The sequence below is a fragment of the Plodia interpunctella genome, chromosome Z (genome assembly GCF_027563975.2).
Source record: "Plodia interpunctella isolate USDA-ARS_2022_Savannah chromosome Z, ilPloInte3.2, whole genome shotgun sequence".
Lineage (NCBI taxonomy): Eukaryota > Metazoa > Arthropoda > Insecta > Lepidoptera > Pyralidae > Plodia > Plodia interpunctella.
Window position 1 is genome coordinate 142,760 of NC_071324.2, and position 20,755 is coordinate 163,514.

At 37.1% G+C, this 20,755-nt stretch overlaps 1 protein-coding gene across 8 annotated transcripts in view; it reads right to left on the minus strand.

Annotated features, from left to right (window-relative positions):
* The window catches only part of Pdp1 (PAR-domain protein 1), a 101,578-nt gene that overhangs the window by 37,928 nt on the left and 42,895 nt on the right, over positions 1-20,755 (minus strand). For 6 of the 8 annotated variants that reach the window (XM_064437043.1, XM_053768650.2, XM_064437041.1 and 3 more), the window contains one exon: positions 1,948-1,986. The exons of 1 other annotated variant lie outside the window; for it this stretch is intronic. In XM_064437043.1, the coding sequence (XP_064293113.1) occupies positions 1,948-1,986 (39 nt within the window). Of the gene's footprint in view, positions 1-1,947; positions 1,987-3,210; positions 3,354-20,755 lie in introns of those variants that run through there. One more of the 8 variants, XM_053768655.2, reaches the window with a different exon arrangement.

Here is a 20,755-nt window from a genome sequence, read left to right on the forward strand (position 1 = left end):
TATTGACGTCAAAAATTACTTAAACTAAGTCTACTGCCGGCTTCCAAAGCGCAGGTGAAGAAGAAGCGGCGCAACAAACTTCACCGCAGCCTTTTCTCCAAGGACGTCAATTAACAGTTACTGTTACACTGTACAGTTACTCTCCGGTGGTATAAAACACCTCCATTGTTAAGATCTCCTCTACCTGCTTTTGCCACCTTATCTACTTCTTTTACTTGGTTCCAGCTGAAAATCAGCGCTTGGCTCGATACCACGTAGCGTGCTGAGCTGGTGGCCACATCGTGTGTCATATAGTATTCGATTTATATTGGACGCTCTTTTGTATACACCTTTTAGTGTTAATGTTTAATGTTTGGATTTTATGTGTTTGCCGAATAAATTATTTCTTTCTTTACTATCATGTTTACAGTGTAAAACTGAACAATCAGGCATAATGCGCGGTGAAACTAATTAAATCCAAAGACGCTTCAGTCAGCGACAGGCTACGATTACGAATATTGTTATTTTAGGACCCGCGCGCGAGGCCCTTCTAAAAGTTACTTTCATACTTACACGAACCCTGAAAACTTAGCACTCGTTATGTCATGTAAAAAGGTTCGTGTCCCTTCAGCGCAGAACCCTATCGAGGGTACAGTATGCAGGCCGCGCCGGGGTCACGTTGCAAACACTGTCGCCTCCCCGTGACACCCCTTCTCTTCGGTCGTCACGACGCCCTCTCCCACACCCGAACTGTACCCGTACTGACTGATCATTCAATATCATTCAAATTCATTTTGAAACCTAACATTTGGGTGTTTAATATATTTATTTACTTAACACTAATAATTTAAATCAGAAAGTTGGTTGCAACAATTATATTTGTATTCGAACATACGAGTAATTTCGTTCGTCATGGGGCAGAGATTGTATTACTGTTTTAGTGTATGTATAAAAAAATGATCTATAAATAAAATATCAATTCGCTATAGCATGATTTTTTGCACAGGTCTTCAATAAAGTTTACGCTAAAATTCGTAGAAAATGTAAGAATCCGCTAGTTTGTAACAAATCATTGATTATTTGCAATTATCTTTATTGCACAAGGACATTACATACACAATGAGACGGTAAATATATGATGGCGGGGTCGTTCAGTGGCATGGTGACAGGAGCAATGTCGAGCACCCCTACAAAGAGCAAGGTCGTAGCGCGCGCTACACCCCGGCCGCGCTCGTAGCGGTGTCTACGCAGCGCTACGCCGACTGCTACGGAGCGGGATTGTTTTATCCTTATTCTCTTATTCTAGACTAAAACAGATCTCTCAGAAATCATTTACAATATTTTTAGTTATTCCAAATAACTAAAAAAAAATCTAAACGATTTTGAAAAATTTGTAAATAGAGGTGTAATATTTATTTAAAATATTATAATTACCGTCACTATTCCCTGTCACAAATGGATCGTAAAAATTTCGATAAAATTTTGTAGATAACTCAATGTTAAAATGAAAATCAAATATACGATTGTGAAGTACTGATTGATGATATGATGAAGTTTTAGTGACAAACTTTAGAACCTATCTTACTCCAAAATACTAACACACTTCTAGCGAGATATCGCAACATGTGAGCAATTGACGCCATAAACGAATGAGTATGTAACTGTACCTATTGTTATAATTTAACATATTCGCTAAAATACTACGGGTGAGTTGCACCAGTCAACTTTAACGTTGACTTTAACCTGCGCGCCGCTGCGTTTAGACAAAATGGCGTACTTTGCGTTTTTCTACGCTGGTTAAAGTTAACGTCAAAGATGATTTGTGCAACTCACTCTATGTCTCCTCAAAGAAAATAGACAAATAGCAGAGGTTCGTTAGTTGCGATATCAAAAGAAATATGATAATGTTAAGCTTTTATGCAATAAACATGCTGTGTGTCGAATGAGTAAAAAACAATGATTACTAACCGTATTTTTTGTTGAAACTAGCCCCGTGACTGAGGAAATCTGTAAATAACGAAAAATAATATGTTAGAATGCAACAAAATATAACAATGCCCAAAGAAAAGTAACACGCACGCATGAAATGATCGACGAGCGCTACACCGGACGGAGGCAAGCAACGAGGCGCCACAGACAACGCTTAGCTTTTTATTGAAACGAACACTGTTCAAACATTATTAAAGTGGATACATTTTGTGGCAAATAACGCAATTCAATAAATACAAAATTATTTATTGAATTGCGTTATTCATAAATCCATTAAAAATGACTAAAATGAAAATATTTTTTAGAGTTGTCAGTGGCACGCAGCAGCTAGTCAACTAGCACGGCCACAGCGCAGCTCAGTCACACTCACACGCACATTATGCCGGCTTCACACTGTCGTCGAACAGTCAGCCAAACTTCGGTGGATTCAGTATACATGCTGGTTTTTCATTGCGGTAAATAAAAGCGTTTATACAAGCTACACAATGTTCACGCATTCGCGTCGGCATGTGTCTGAGTTCGGCGACAGTGAGGCTCAACACTATCCGCGAACAGTCCGCCAACTTTGGATTCGGTATATCTCACTGGTTTTTATTGCGGTAAATAAAAGTACTCATACAAATTACACAATGTTCTAATATAGATAAAGATCCAAGCAAGGAAATTTGACATGTGGTCGACTGTACATAAGTCGTTACCAGTACATAAATCAATTAAGACCAAAATTAGTGAGAACGATGCTAATTATAGAAACAGTTAAATCAACAACGTTCTTTTTTCAAATACACCCATAAATTTTTACAGGCGAAAAAGTTTTCGAATTGTAAAATAGAACATTGATGACGTAATTTCAGAGCAATCAAATGATTGCTCTGATTATAATAATAAAAAATAATAATTGATTATTAAATAATAATTCAATTATTATTTTTTGTCACTGTTTGGTACGTATAGGTTTAACTAAAGATACCAATTTATATAAAATTATTTGCTCAAATATAGGAATATTATTTTAAAAGTACATGATCTGAAATTAACAAAGCGACATCTACCAGCAATACGGTGAAACTTAAAATAATGGCGCCACTTAGTTTCCGGTGACAAATATCTATCGCTGCACTTGCTAGAAGTCTCTGCCTACTTTAGTTCCATAATGGTCCACTAGATGGTGCGCTCACTAAAGCTGTCATGACGTTGTCACAACGAAGTCGTGCTTATTTAATACAATGCAAAAGAACTCACCGTGTCGACTCATGACCACAAAAAATAAATAAACAGCATATGTAAAATTAAGGAATTCTGATCCAATAAGATTCTTGATAGATTCGAGATCGAAACTATTAACTAAAGAATTTAGTCATAAGTGAATGCCGGTCACATGTGTGCACTGTGATCAGGTAGGCGCGTGCTATTGGTTACACGTGGTCGTGTCGGTAAAACAGCGTCGGCTGCTATTGGTCGAATATGACTGTGTCATTAAAGCAGCCACTTGAAACTTGTCTGAAACGCACGTGACGCCATGTTCGGGCTGGGCCCTATAGCGGGCGCCACAGAGCCACTGTTTACCACGGCAGCTGCTGTCGCGTGCCGCATTAAATGGTATTACGGTTGTGACATAATTTCACATAATAGCAATGGACGCGAGTCGAACTGAGTGCTACCTCTCACTACGAGGCGAGGAACCGGTCGCAGCGGAACTCCACGTAAACGCACACGTATATATCACACACAGCTGTAATGAAACGATCGACCTTGAACATATAAATGGGCCAACGATATAACTATCTGTTATAGCAGAGCGTTTGGTATGTATTTGTGTTATGAATAGATGTCTAAGGTCAAGTCGAATGGAGAAGTCGAAAACAACAATCGGAAAAGTTTGATGATAGTAACTATCTCCGTGTAGATTTTGTGATTGGTGACGTTGCCGAGTCGGGCCGCGAGGTCGACGCGAGGCCACGCGCTGCACATGCAATTAGCACCGAAGTACGAATAAGAAAGAAACACTACACTATTAAGTATGTCAAACATGCACGTCTCGTAAAACATTAATCCAACATAAGATACCGAAAGATTTACATATAGATTCACCTAGATCAGCAAAGCACGATATTAACGCGAGAAAAAACGAATTGAATGAAGTGTTATAAACATATTTCAAAATTTCATTTTATATAATGTAGAACAGAGAGTAGATAAATTACGTAGGTACGATGCAATAAGATTAGCAAACTTGTAATAATGTCTAATATAATATACGGCAGTAATGTCGTGGACTAATACAAAATAGGTGGAGTGGGCATGCCTACATAACAAAGTTTATACGCCACCGCGTATAAAGTTTGTTGTGATAAATTAGTAAACCTGATCAAAAAGAATGTAATTCCATGTTTGAACTTATAAGTAAAAATTGTACGTAAATCCATCGTTACTCTTGAGAATCAATATAACCCAGTTGAAATAAATATAAACATCGCTGCATACAAACGATACTCGAAAGAAAGTACGATTCACAACTCGTGTGTCTGCGACCCTCGACTGACGTCTCGGGTCTCAACATCACCCTTGTCTCTGTGACGTTCATTTCTCGAACGTCTCCTGACATCACGCTACTTTTTTATTTCATTTTCTGAGTGTAACTGAGCTAATAGCTTGGCTCGGCCACGTCAGTGCTTTGTTTCACAAATATCACTCCCGTCCAGCTTTTGAAGCTATTGATTGAGATAACATAATTGGGAAAGCTTACAAGGAGCTTTGTTTCAGTTAAATATATTTCAGGTTATGTTAAAACCTAGTATTGTAGTAAATTGATGAAGTAGGTTACATAGAGAAAGATCGCAGAAGGGATAGAGTGCATTCAGCAGGATGTTAAAAAGAAAATAACCCATGTTTTTCTCGTGAACCAGCTCAATGCACAACTTATCAGATAAGGAAAAAATGGTGGAGACTGACATGTTACATCAACCCACATAAAATGGGGTAAGGATTGGGGCCGATGAGATAATATTCGTTGAAAACAAGTCAAGTCAGAAAATATCTGTTTCCTCTCCTGTAGGTAATAATGTTTTTTTTACTTATGATATTCAGTCACAGAGAAATCAGCTGAAGTAGCTAGTTAGTGCGCATGTGCAGATTTCACACCTTCACGACGACGCTCTTATCTTATCGTCAGCAATCACTGTCTCCTCGCTTGTCGCTTGTCCCGCGCTCACCCAAATACGCGCGTCAACGTCAGACATTGTCGTCATGCACCACGGGCTCGACGCTACTCCTCAAACTAAACTTGTTCTCATTGGTTAACTATGATATAACTAATGGATTCCACATCCGCATAATCACGAATACCTAAGTATTTATGGAATACTGTGTATAATGTGTGTGTAGTGTGTATATCCTCAAGAATCTTGCAGATGTTCATACGGGTATAATATAATATCTATCACACATTATAGAGAGATTAGAGTTTTAACGAAAGTATCAAATTAATACAAACTTAAACTAGAGTAGCCTTAAGAATTCCATGATATTAGTATGATGTTTTAGAATCGACAACATGGATCGAGTGAAATGTGATGACCTAAAGGTATTTTAAACGCAAAGTACACTGACGATTGCTTTAGCTAGAGATAAAACTTCAATAAGGTAACATAATTTCGTAGGTATTTATGTCTGTTTGTCGTTGTCTTCCATTATTTGGAGTGTTAGTGAAAACTTAACCATAGATTGGGCGCAACTACATCTACGAACTGCGCATCAAGCTCTGTGCTCTAACCCCGGGACGACCTCATGGCAGCCGCTGAATAAGAATAATAATAAATAATACGTCTATTTTTTGATACGAATTCTCTTGTCTTCTGAACAGAGTTAAAATATGAACAAATTTAAGTCGTTTCGATTCAGCATTACCATAACAACTTTTATTTAAAAATTCGATGCTAAGTAAATCCATGGTTTACTTATTAATTGATCGACAACAAAAGAGTGTAGTGTTCGCAATGGCGCAGTGTCAGTGTCGCACGGCCGTAATAGTGCGATTGTCGTCGAAAGGGAATGCGGCGAGCGTGTGGTCGCGGAGGATCCGATGGCGACACCACTTGACACCCAACAGTCTGGAAATGATTCCGCTCGGCTGTGTGGTACCGCCCTCTACACTTAGTGTTAGTAATAATAGTTGACATCGTTATTATTGATCATTTGTTTGTGATAGTGTATAAAAGGACGTCCTGTTTCTTGAATAAAAATTCAATAACACATAAACTAAAACTAAGTATCTTTATACCGAAATACACAAGTAATACTATTAGTACTATTAATAAACAAAACATAAAAGTAGAGAAAATATAAATCAAATCTTTTATACCCCCCCATAACAGCATATCCTTGCGGGTTAAAATAACAACGGGGGACACGTGAAAATATTTATTGTAAGTAATAGCCAACTCGTACTTGACTAGTTTATAATATACAGTATATAAATGCTGAACCGTGGTTAGACCAGTTGTTTTGTATGGTTCGGAATGTTGGGCCACCAAGGTGACGGATGAAAGGCGACTGCATGTTGCGGAGATGAGGATGCTTCGATGGATGTGTGGAGTGACAAGGATGGATAAGATAAGGAACGAATATGTGAGAGGAGTCGTGCTATGGTCACGTTATGAGAAGGGAGGAAAATAATATTGTGCATTATATGGCTAAAAAGGAAGTAACAGATCTGTTAACATCAGACAGGAGAAGTGGAGGAGACTGACATGCTATACCGACTACACATGAAGTGGGTAAGGGTACATGTTATAATCTATGATATAGTCAGTATGTGTTCGTATTGACTAAGTATATCATAAAATTCAATCACAACATTTCAATATGAATTCACATTCCTGCTAAAATTGAACATCAACAAATAATGAAACCTTCTAATGCAATAGCATTGCGCGGCTCGGACGCTCGGGCGTGTATGTTGGTCATGACGTGTATTTATTAAAACAATATTACGTTATTGTCATGATGGTCATGACAATTACTGAGAGTAGCTATTAATTTTGGCTAACTGCCTGTAGAAGTCGCGAACGTAATCCCTCTTTTAATACTATTATTATGTGCGTACGCTCAAGCTCCGCTCCATAGACCATTTGCTATACAACTGTGAAAACCACATCAAATTGCATCCTTTCCCTTAGTTATTGCGTGATGAACGAACAAATATTGATAGATAAAAATCATTTTTCTTCCATTAGTCCCATAAAGACCCTCATAATTAAATAAATATGAGGATTTTATATACAGAAAAAATTCTGTACTATACACTCTAGTACACACATAGCCCACTTACAGTTTTATTTTAAGTATAGTATCTATAGTAGTACCTATTTAATATAGTATTATTAATATTAAACCAGGATACTATTATTACAATATTTGAGCCACCAAAATACGTGTTTCGGTTTTTTCAAGATAAAAAGCTGAAAATTGGTAAACATACGAACATCAACGACGATTTGACGACCTCGGTGGCGCAGTGGTAAGATGCTTGCCACTGAACCAAGAGGTCCCGAAAATGATCTTTATCTGATTGGCCCGGGTCTTGGATGTTTATCTATATATGTATTTGTTATAAAATATAGTATCGTTGAGTTAGTATCCCACAACACAAGTCTCGAACTTACTTTGGGGCTAACTCAATATATTTATTTATTTATTTATTTATACTCTTCATCTTTATCATTTTTGAAGTAAAAATTACTTGAAATGTTAGGTAAGAGGAAGAAGACGAAAATATGCATTATAATTTTTTTGAAAATTGCATCTCTAGGGGAATGATGTAGGGGTGAAAATTTATATGAAACTTCATTATTTTTGAAAAACCGTTTACGTTTGTAGTTTTAAAAAAACTAATGACTTGAATGTTAGACCTCGCTTGCTTCGCTCGCTCGGCCAGTGACAGTGTACCAGTCTCACAGAATTCGCGATAAAAGAATGATCGAAATTTCACTGTGAAATTCATGAGGACGAAGCCGTCAAAAAGCTAGTAATAAATAAAAGTGGATTAATTATTATTAGGACAATTTCTGCGGGCAGCTTGATGTCCGCAACTCCTTTGACAGCTTGATGTGACTACAAGTATTACTATCAGTTATTCTAATGCATCATAATTATTATTCATACCCAACCATAGAAAAAGAAAGACTTCTTCTACGTGAATGATCATCAATTCTTCGACTCAACTCGTGTATTATTGATTATTAAAAAATAAATTTAAAAAGACTATGGCATCGGTGCTTAGCAACCAATAATAAAAATGATCTTTTGAGAATTCTTACAACATATCTTTAATTTTATTCCCTTAACCACTGCCCAATTTAAGTAATTTAAGTGGTTATGAGCCCAGAAAAGCCGATCAAGGGAATAGATATTGAGTAAAGAGCAGAAGAAAGGAAATATTTTCCGGGAAAATGTTTTCCAAAGAAAGTGAAGATCGCAATTCAAAATGGAAGTGTCAAATTCAATGAAAGTTTGATGGTAGAAATTTCAAGCAATGGAAGTTCCAGGTCAAGTGCGCCTTGAGAGCAAAAGGCTTGAACATTGAAACTCCAAAACCAACTGAAACTGCAGCGCAAGTGCAATGGAACAGAGATGACGGTATGGCTATGTTTATTTTGACCTCGTCAATGGACCTGAATCAGATATCTCTGATAGAAAACTGCGAAACTGCGAAGGAAGTTATGAGTAAATTAGAAATATTATATGAGCATAAGTCGGAATTCAATAAAATGATGGTGTATGAGAAATTCTACCAATATTCCTATTGTTCTGGTGATACAATGGCACAGCATGTTTCAAAAGTAGAAGGGTTAGCCAAACAGCTTAGAGAATGTGGTGAGAAATTAAGTGATACGGCAGTGATAACTAAAATTTTGAGTACATTACCATCTACATATCGTTCTCTGCGCCAAGCATGGTTATCACTTGATCCAGATAATCAGACGATCCAAAACCTAACGTCACGTTTGATTGATGAAGAAGCAAGTCTACTGAAAGATATGAAAGATGATACTGCTTTGCTAACCTCGAAGAAAAATTTGAAACAAGTAAAAGAGAATGATAAACCTAGTTCCGTGAGAAATGCAAGTACTTCAGGTCATAGATTTATCTGTTACAATTGTAATAAACGTGGTCATTTTGCTAGAGAATGCAGAGCGCCTAAGAAATCTATTCGTAAGAATCAAGAGCAACAGAATATGTTAGTATACAATGCAGAGAGTGATTGGTCATCTGCAAATGGAGACAACATATGGATATTAGACAGTGGAGCATCCATGCACATGACATACAGGCGTGAATTCTTCTGTCAATATATGGAATTTAATCAGAATGATAGTAACAGGACTGTCAAATTAGGAAACAAACAGAATATTGAAGTACTTGGTGAGGGAACGGTTTTGGTAAAAAGTAAGTTGAAAGGAAATTGGCAAGAAAGCAGATTAGAAAATGTACTGTATGTTCCTGATTTACGAAGAAATTTATTTTCTGAAGGAGCTGTAACCAGAAAGGGTTATATAATAATGAAAAATAAAGAAAGTGCTCAAATAATAAAAAATAATGAAGTTGTAATGTCAGCACATCTGAAAGAAAACAATTTATATGAGCTAGATATAAAAGCAATCATACAAGAAAGCTGTAATATTGTGCAATCAGATATTAAAGTGTGGCATGAACGATTAGGGCACTTAAATGTAAAAGAGATTAAAAATATGAGCAAAACTGGAGCAATTCCCGTAGTATTGACTGGAAATGGCAATTTTGTTTGTGAAGCATGCCAATATGGTAAGCAAGCCAGAAATCCATTTAAGAAATCCATGAGAGGTGCAACACAAGCAGGAGATATAGTCTACAGTGATGTTTGCGGACCTATGTCGGAGTCATCAGTATCAGGTAGTGACTATTTTGTTTTATTTAAAGATGGTGCTACGAGTTATCGCCATGTATATTTTCTAAAGCACAAGGATGAAGTGCTTGAATGTTTCAAGAAATATAATGCGATAGTCAACAATAGATTCCAGCATGATGTACGTATCCTGCACACAGATAATGGTCGTGAGTATGTGAATAAAGAATTTAAGAACTTCCTGGAAATTAAAGGAATAACTCATGAATGTACAGCCCCTTATACCCCGCAGCAGAATGGAAGGTCTGAAAGAGAACTGCGAACAATAATGGAGAGCGCAAGGTCTATGCTTTATGCAAAAGATATCCCCATGAACTTGTGGGCTGAGGCAGTTGACTGTGCTGTTTATTTGTTGAATAGAAGCTCGTCTAGTCAAACTATAGATGTTTCACCTTATGAGCTATGGTTCAATCAAAGACCGAATTTGAATCACATTAGAATATTTGGTTCAGTTGGGTATGTACATATTCCTAATGAAAAACGAAAGAAGTTAGACAAGAAAAGTACCAAAATGATGTTGGTGGCATATGAGCAAGAAAATTATAGAATGTATGATCAAAATACGAAAAAGATAACTGTGTCAAGGGATGTCAGGTTTGATGAGCTCAGTAGTGTAACAGAGCCAAGAAGAAACTATGCGGAAATAAACATTGATGGACAGGCTGAGGAAGATCAGCAGACAAGAACTCCACAACAAAGTACCTTAGATGAATCTGATACCCTAGAAGCATCTTCATCAGATGAAAGTATGAAAAGCTCTGAAGATCAAGATGTTTGTTATCAACCAGCTAGCAATACAGGCATGACATTAAGACCTCGGAAAAATAAGAATATGGAGGTGAATTTAACAGAAATCAACGTCCTAGAGACGTATGAAGAAGCTGTGACTGGGCTGGAGAAGAAAAATTGGAAGAAAGCTATTGAGGATGAGCTTAAATCTCATGAGAAAAATAATACTTGGAATATTGTGGATAGAACACCAAAGAAACCTATCACATGTAAATGGGTTTTTAGTATTAAGAAAAATAAGGAAGGAGAAATAGAGAGGTACAAAGCTCGCCTGTGTGCTCGTGGGTTTTCCCAAATTAAAGGTATGGATTACAAGGAAACTTTTTCACCGACCTCCAGGTATGATTCAATTAGATTAATATTGAGTGTAGCGGCAAAAAATTTAGAGATTGAACAATTTGATGTAAAGACTGCATTCTTGTACGGTGATCTTTTGGAGGAAATCTATATGGAGGTACCAGAGGGTGTCGAAGCAGACTCGTCGAAAGTATGTAAGTTGAACAAATCGTTATATGGTCTTAAACAGTCTCCCCGCTGTTGGAACAAAAAGTTTACATTGTTTCTTACTACTTATGGGTTTAAACCGTGTCATGCAGATAATTGCATCTTTGTTGGATATTTTAATAATATTCAAGTTTTGTTAATAATCTATATAGATGACGGATTATTGTTATCAGAAAACAAAGACATTTTATCAGTAATATTAAATGACTTAGGAAATAATTTTGAAATTAGAACATTAAAGTTGAATTCTTTTGTTGGTATGGAAGTAAATAAGACACCAGGTCGTATATCTATAAGTCAAAGATATTACATTGAGAGTGTAATAAAAAAGTTTAATTTAACAGAAGCTAAAGGCTGTAGCACACCCGTGGATGTAAATGTAAAACTATCTAAAAATGAAGATGAGAATGATACTGTTAATAGTTTTCCATATAGAGAAGCAGTGGGAGCGCTAATATTTTTGTTTTCGGTGTCTAGACCTGATATTACTTATGCTGTTAATTTAGTGAGTAGATATGTAAGTAATCCAGGTGCTATACATGTCAATGCTGTAAAACGTATTATACGTTATTTGATTACTACAAAAGATGGGTCAATTGTATATGAAAATGGTACAGAGTTAATTGGATATTCGGATTCTGACTTTGCAGGTGACATAGATTCTAGAAAATCCAATACTGGATATTTATTTTTAATGAATGGTGGACCTGTTACTTGGGCAAGTCGAAAACAGAATACAGTAGCATTGTCTACAACAGAATCCGAATATATGGCTGCTAGTGATGCTGCTAGAGAGATTTTGTGGTTAAGACAATTTTTATTGGATATAGGCAAACCACAAAATACTGTAACATTAAAAATTGATAGCCAAAGTGCAATTAAATGAATACATAACCCTGTAATTCATAAAAGAAGCAAGCATATCGATGTTCGTTATAATTTTATTAGAGAAAAGGTGGAACTGAAAATAATTAACATAGAGTATGTAGAAAGTTCGTATCAACTTGCTGATTTTCTGACCAAGGCGTTACCCCTTAGCCGGTTTAACTTTATTAGAGATAGTATTATGAATAGTGTTTGAGTTATTTTCAGTTAACAAAGGGTTATGGAATATTTAATTAATGTCAATGTAGGTCTTTTTAATTTAAGTGGGAGTATTGATTATTAAAAAATAAATTTAAAAAGACTATGGCATCGGTGCTTAGCAACCAATAATAAAAATGATCTTTTGAGAATTCTTACAACATATCTTTAATTTTATTCCCTTAACCACTGCCCAATTTAAGTAATTTAAGTTGTATAATAACAAAGCGTTGATGTGAAGACCTAGATGGGAAACATTGTTGAGGCGTGGGAAGACACAACTGCAGCGGTGCAGAGCGGCGGCGGCGGGGAGCGCCGGCCGGCGGGGCAGCTGCTGCATTCTACATGATATCGGCGACGTTCGCGGAAGCGAGGGTTGGCCGGACGGCCTGACCCATATACGTCAACTATTCATGTTAATTCCTAAAGCAAATGCTTTGTGTGTTTGACTTAGCGCTTATTTCTGACTAAAATTATATTTATCTGTATAACTTATTAGTAATAGAAATTGCTTTTTGTATTATTTTAATTTTTGACACAAGCTTTAATGTTGTCAAAGATCTTATTGCATTCAGTGTATGACAAAAAAATCATGTGCGTGCAGTATACCCTTGAGGAGTTCCCATGGCTTGACCTTGTCTGGGTGCACCATCGTCATCCTTATCGTAATAATACATACTGTCATCCAAACTAAACATGTTGTAGTAATTGCAACAAAATTTCAGGCCAATGGCTTGAAGATATCTTCTTCAATATAAGTTATCGCCAGATTCAACCTCAAATGAAAATTAAGTGCATTTTATATCTTTCTGTCAATAGGTGAAATAGTTCAGGCGCGGAATGTTCTATTTCTGTCCTCTTCATGCCCGGCCCCGGCACGTGTGCGATGCAGATCAGAATGGAAGTCTGTCAAAGCTTCGTGTTGTTTAAAAAATCTAACGCCCGATGCCGCCGCCGCGCAGAAACATCTCGCACTAAAGGATTATCTTACAAATAAACTTTTTTTGTCAAGTTTGTTGACAGTAGCGACACCCTTAACGGGTCTCATATAAGTTTGTTCCTTTCCGTTAGCAACCATACAGCACATTGATCATCAAGTTGCAGATCAAACCGGAGAGAACATCTTTGGGCACCGATTTCCATTCAATAAGCAGATAGCGCATACCATACTTTGTTATTTCAAGGAATGACAAGGAAGTCGGTTCAGTATTTTTTTTTAATATTCTTGTGATTGTTTTCGCAGTCGTTGTCAAATGCGGACATTGAAACTTGATATTTTTACATATATGATTATATTTTATTTATCTTCTTATTTCAAACAAATATTATTATAAAAGCGGCCTATTTGCACGGACGTCACGGCGTCCCCATTTATGTAAAGCATTATAAGCTGTATTTCAACCGTTGGAATAAATATTGAATATAATAGCCAGCGCATTTTTGTTTACATAATTGTTAATTAAAGATCGGATCTGCTGCCCTAGCGTATTCGCTGTTAACTTATAATATTCCCAGTGAAAACATATTACTGAGTTCGTACAGTTCATTTTTAAAATGTTCTGCTGGATTTGACAGTTATTTTAACTGTTATATTGAGAGTAGCAGAAAACCTGAAATATATGATAATTAAAGATTTGCACGGATATACAAATAATATTCATGCAAATAAGATGAAAGCTGCTGTCCACGGCTTCGCATGTCACAACTACACCATGCACGTACTTTACGATCCTTGGTAAACTTGTAGCGTAGGTTTGAAATGCGTATATTGAGGACACCTACAATATTTATTACCTTGTTTCCATAGATTTTAATATAAAAAAACTCATTTCACTCCTCTGTATAACAATTCATAAAAACATTATCTGCCAGTCTGCTCGCAAGCTCTGGCCGCCATCCAAAACGTCGCGCCTCGACCTAGGTAACTCTCGATTTATCTGCATTTTATCATAATTGGACGTTTGAGTAGAATTTAATTCAACAAAATGCTGCTTCGGGGCCATTTACCTGAGTTCCTCAAATGTGGATTTATTTCTTTCTGTTCAAATGTTTTCTAAATGTTACTCATTGGTTTTGCTAACCAATTTATTAAATATTCACATAGAAAGCTTTGTCATATTTAAGAGCTATTTTAGTTGAAAGCATAAGTTATGACTTATGAGAGGAAGAAGCTTGTATTATCTAGATAGCATCGATCACTATCTAGATCATCGTCAAAAAGAGCCGGTGGAATTCCTACCATTTTTCTCAGTCCATATAATATAGCTAGCTCACGAAGAAGACGCATACCATTTCAGATGATTGTCTATAAATTCTATCGATCGCACAAAAATGGCTACTTCACGTGAGATGCAAGACAGCTTATGCAGCTACAACCTTGTTCAGGAAGAGACAAAGGCGTGAGAAACCCGTTCAGACAGAGTTGTAAAACAGCTGGCTAGCTCATGTCTGCTAAACACACAAGTTTTTTCGCGATGGTCATAAGAGTGTCAAAGAAGATGACTATTTGACCAGCAGGAAACGAAAACACTGTTTTTTTACTAATTTAACTAATTGTTATCATTTAGTCCACCTGCCATTCTTTTTCTTATTTGGCAAATACCCGACGGGGTTCATACTGTACCGCGCTAATGCCGGGCGGCGGGACATAGTGTACACCTTAACACAACCTATGTTCACAAAAGAAACGAATTTGAGTTTGAGTACTAAGGGAATTGATATACAATGTGAATGACATTAAACACTTTGAATATGTTATATATTCCGTTTGGCCCCGCTAGCTTTACTTTTCTTTGTCTTTATAACTCTAACAGGAGTCGAACTGGTATACACGATGGGCATTTTGACCACTCAACCACCACCGCCATCTCTTGTCATCCCTTTTATTTCAGCAAAATATACCAGTATGTATACTTATATATATTCAGTTCAATCAGGACAAAGTGGAAAAATTAACTGCTTATAAAATAAAAGAGTTTGGGAGCTATTTCAGGAATAACAGGCTGCTAGGCATGATTGGAACTGGTTTATTGTAATTGGGATTTAGGTCTTGTCTATGTACCTTCTACATAATATTTATTTCAAACAAAGTCCTTGCAAATTATTAGTGTTAGGAATCATGCCAGTATCTGGATTTTATGGCTTATTTGAAGAATCAGTGTTTAAGTTATTTTGGTGTCTTGTGAAGGGGTCGCCGGCGCCGCGCCGTCGGCTCGCCCCGTGCGAGACTCGCCGGCGCCACTCGAACCCCTCCCCCTCCTACCCGCCCCACATACCCACAGTAGAGTTGATTTCCTGAATTCATGATTTAGAAGCGCGAATGTGTTAATTACTAAATGGTGAGAACTAAATCCCAAGTACGGCTGTAAATGTTATTAATTGTGGCCGTTGACATAACACTTCTGATGTGTCGATCTATATTGTCACGACTGCCGGTTCTTCTATGATCACATGAATCTGGGTTTCACCAGACTCTCGGTATAGATATATTATAATAATAACAGTACATTTACATTAGTTCAATTCAGTGTGTACTTCAAAATTGCATTTCTGTAATCCATAAAATCCATTCAACAAACGCTGATCGATAGAAATTAATTTAATATTATTATTACACGTAAATAAAAGACAAACACCAAAGAGTAACAAATACTTACTTGGTATATTAAAACACAAGATGTGGGAAGTTAAATACACACACATGGAAATCGTCTAGAACTATTTTCTTTAGCTCGTAATTGTATAACGGGACACGTCAGTATTACAGCATACTCCCCGTTCACGTTCATCATTGTGGTGTTTTTAACTTGGTCGTCCCCGGCTTAACAGCTGATTACATGACCAGTTCAGCGTTCCCCCGAGACGGGGCGGAGCAGGGGACGAGCGGGAGCCACCCTTCAGGCTTCAGTCAGATTACATCGCAATTGTAGAGTATTCCGCTTCTGTTCCCGTCGTTTATTCTGTTAAAGTATTTTCAAATTGCAAGAACTAAAAATGCTAAATGTCAGACAGAGGACTATGTGTATGAGGAAATTTTCAAATTGCATGAAACGAAATGCGCGGGCTGTAACCAGACACAGCTTGTTCATTTGAATGTGTGCAGTGTTTTTTAGCAAAACGAAGCGAAGTGATGTTTCATCGGTCTGTTTTGTCGTCAAATGAAAATATCTGAATACATTTCTAGCGGCGGTTGTTGGCACGATTAACGTCATAGTTGCGAGTTTTTATTTCAGTTCTACTTTGAGACACGAGGGACGCGCAAACTCCTTTTTGAACAATTTGAGATTTTTCTTTGAGCGCCTACAAAATTGCATTCGACTTGATCTTTCATTAATTTATCACATACCGTTAGCAATCAACCGAACTTATTACACATCAGCTACTAATTATTGTGTGAACATAAGTGTGTATAATTGTTTTCGCTGGTATAGAGATTTTTTGCACAATATTATGTGTATTATTGTTATTTAGGTTATGAAATTTATTTAAATCTGCCGACTTCCTTATACTTTCTTTTTCATCAAAAAAAATTACTGTCTATTAACACGATGTAATCACGTAATTTGCTTCTTCAAAGTTTGCGTCCATATCGTGAAGGCTACCTCTATTACGACCCAACTTCGTTGCAGTAAATTGAACTAGTTTAGGATCAGACTGAAAACCGTATTGACTTGGACCAATAAGATTACGAGACTTTGCAACATGACATGTACTGTACGCCAAATTATCTTTGTAATTTATAATTATTTATTTTAAAATTATTAACAAAGTTTGTGGAGATGCTTTTTCTTTTGTTATTTTCAGCTGTGGTTTCTGCTACATGTCTTTTTATGCGGTTGAATCAAAGTTTGTAGAAAAAAAAATTGAAATATTTTCTTCTTTTCTTCTATCTTTACGATGCAAACAGATTTTTCTATAGACTGGTCACAGCCAGCCAACGCTAGGCCTACAACGAGCAAAACAAACCAACCGACTGTTTATATTGTTGCCAAGCGTGAGGCGGCGGCAGAAATAACCAGATAATGCTGACGTCTGTTGGGGCCAACGTTGGTGCCAACGTTGGTGCCAAATCACATGATTCACATTTTGGGCAGGTCACGAGAGACACCCACTAGTGACTATAAACTGTTCACTATACAGATTCCTGTTAGAAGCGGTCTGCGCTAGGTAGATGTTGAGTTACCTACTTGGTAATCATGGCAGTAATACGAGTATAGCCCGTCGAGGAGCTGAAATGTCTTTGTGACATTCCACTGCCGAATGGTAAGTCTGTCGTTCGTTCGAGCTATTTATTTTTGTAACGAATTTTACCTATATAGCAGAAGGGTTGAAATTCTTTACAAGAAACGTGTAGACAAATGCGTTACGCAGTTGGTGTGCACTGACCTTACAAGGCTGTGTCCGCGCATGCTGAATACTGCATGTCTCCGAAGATCTCAAAGTATTTGTATCTCACAAAATGCATTACATAAAAAAGTGAAAAACATTTATAGTTTATTTACAATGTAATTTGTTTTATGTCCGCTGACGGCACTAACAATAAATGGAGTTAACATTAAAATATTTGTTCCGCGTATGTATGTGTATGTATTGCCAACCGACAATACAGTTTTCGAGTTGCACGAATACAACTCACAACTGACCGATCTGTTCTGTGTGCTATCTGTACGCTACAAACTACATATTATCTTTGGCGTTCAATAAAAATATCACGCGGAGAGTTGCGGAGGAAACTGTGTCAGCCGCTCGCATTCTCTATTTTTGTGGGCTCTCTATATTTGCGCTTCCATTTATTTGTTTGTGGTCGCCCGCTTGATCGCTGATTGTTCAGCTTTATAGCTACTTCAGCTGACCTTCCCCGGAGACAATCCTTTCCTATTGTAAAACTTTTTTTTTTTTCAATCTAAACTTGCAACGATCGTATCTATATTCAGATCGGATCAAATCTTTCAAGATAAATTTTAGAACTACTTTTGGTCCTATAAATAAACTTAATTGATGACATTAAAAAAACGAAGACCCGATGTTTCATTTTGCTTTAAATCAAATACTTAGATAATTGCTTCTTTGTTTACATACCTACATTGTTCCTATGTTTTCTTATACAAAATAATGGTAAATACAAACTCTTGGAAAACTGCTTGCTGACTACGACACTGTGCAATTTAATGTTTTGATTAAACGTTATTACAAACGATACACTTGTATTTTATTACTTGGCACGCGAACATTTCACTTTGTTGATATGTTTGCTGTTAAAATAGAATCGCAATAAAAGTTATTTTAACACATCTGCCATCTATTTCTTAATGTTATCATAATTAATTCTTACATTGTTTCCTTCACAGCACAAGTTAAGGAAAATTCAGGAAAGAACGCAATGTTTGTTTTATTTTTAATAAACTGTAAGTAAATTTCAGACTTATCCTCAAGGAAAGGCAACGTGCTTAAGATCTTTTGTTTTCGTCGTGAAAATGTGATTATATTTTATTGAAAAACCTATTCTCAGATCTGGCAACTCCACAGCTTTGAAGAAAATGCAATAAGGTCATCGTACAAATAGAGAGCACTTGTTGTGTGCGACGGGAAGCGAGCAGCCGCCGTAACTAGAGCGACTCCAGCGCTGCCCCGGACCCTCGGCCTGACCTAGTGCGGAATAAAGCTTGAAAACACAACTATACGATAGCCCCGAAAGGAAATTCTTAAACTTTTCATAAAATGTATCTACATTTTCGACTAAGGTACTAATATTCAAAATAAGAAAGTTTGTGAACGATGCTATCTAGATCAAGCATACATACACACATACATCATATGTGTATGTATGTTTGTCACTCTTTCACGCAAAATTTACTGGACGGATTGTTATGAAAAACGGATTGGTGCGCGGGTAGAATATAACCTACATGTGCTTTTTACAAGCTTTTATTTAATTTCAATGTATGTCCCTTGTCTCAGGTAGAATCTTGCAACTCAATTTTGAAGCAGAAATTTGTACATGCGTTTAGTTTGGATGACAATGTATTATTATGATAAGCATGCCTTGATGGTGCCACGAGGAATGGCTCCAGACGTGGGATGCAATAAGTTCTCTCGGACAATAATAAAAGCTTGCGTCCAAATTTTATTTTTTGTTCTATTTTTTTATTTAAAAGTATTTATATTTATTTAAAGGAATTAGATCGGGTCACGTCAGCGACCGGTAGCCAGACTGCGCCTGCAATGCAGTCGATGGTTTCAGAATATGAGGAGGCCATGAACAAAGACAGGGCACGTGGTGAACAGTAGAGGCTCTTTAGCCTCTTTAGGGGGTGGGGGTGGCAGTCTCTAATATCGCTTCAGTACGGAAGAGGTGCGAGGTAAAAAATAATCTTGTAAGACGTCGATGCATTCGAGGTGAGTCGTGGTATCCGACCGAGCTGTGTTATTTCCGTACTGAAGCGATATTAGAGGTTACCCCCCCCCCCCACCCCCCACCTCACCTCCGCTATTCATCTCCAATTTGTTTTGGTGTGTATTGCGTCAGCGCAGTTAATTGAGCCGCGCATATTCTGCTGTTATAAATTACGTTGCGTCGATAAACGCCCTCCGAAACTATTTGCGATTGCCGCGCGGTGTGAATGGACCAACGGTGTCGATAATTATAAAGCCCAACGAAAGTTGTGAATGGGCCAGACGTATTCGCACGGCGTTCACAGTTAAAACCAAATACGCTAGATTCGTATGTAGGTACTTACTCATACACAGAGGTAATTTTCATTTCCTATTGTATAGTTACTGCTATAGAGGCAAACATTTTCATTAAACAACAAGTAATTTCTAGATGTGACGTAATCATGTACCTTACAGTTACACGCTACTCGTTCATATCATATCATGTTGTAGGTTCACAAGCAGAGTGGAGTCATTATGCAATTTAATTAACAGAAAATTACATTGAAAACAAATGGAATTGCGTGGAAATTGAATATAAACATACCCTGTAAAGTAGGTACTGCACATTCAGTGTGTTACGAGGATTGGATTCAGAACATTGCCTATGTCATAGCGATATATTTTAATACATGTACCTATAATACTTTTAAGGCAAAAAAAAACAAATCTGGAGATCGGGGTGCTAAAAATCTCCAGATGAGATCGACTGAACGAACAACCTTGGCTAATTAAAGACTTAATTCCGTCCGATGCACTTAACACTTAAGGACGACGAAACGCTCATAGAATATAAATAACGCATAGCTCTCTATTAGTTAGTTGTTATTATGACTTTGTACCTCAAATTAATCTAAATCGGAATAAGTATTGTTGATATCGTAGCGGGCTGTCACGTCGCGCGCGGTGTTGCCTGCCGTCAGTCAATGTTCCGGGGCTGACGAATGTTGCGCTCGACCCGCTGTCTGCTCTTGTCGTATCTCGTCGGCTTCAATAGGTTTCCGTTTTTCTCATTTGAGAAACTATGTCTTGAGCTCG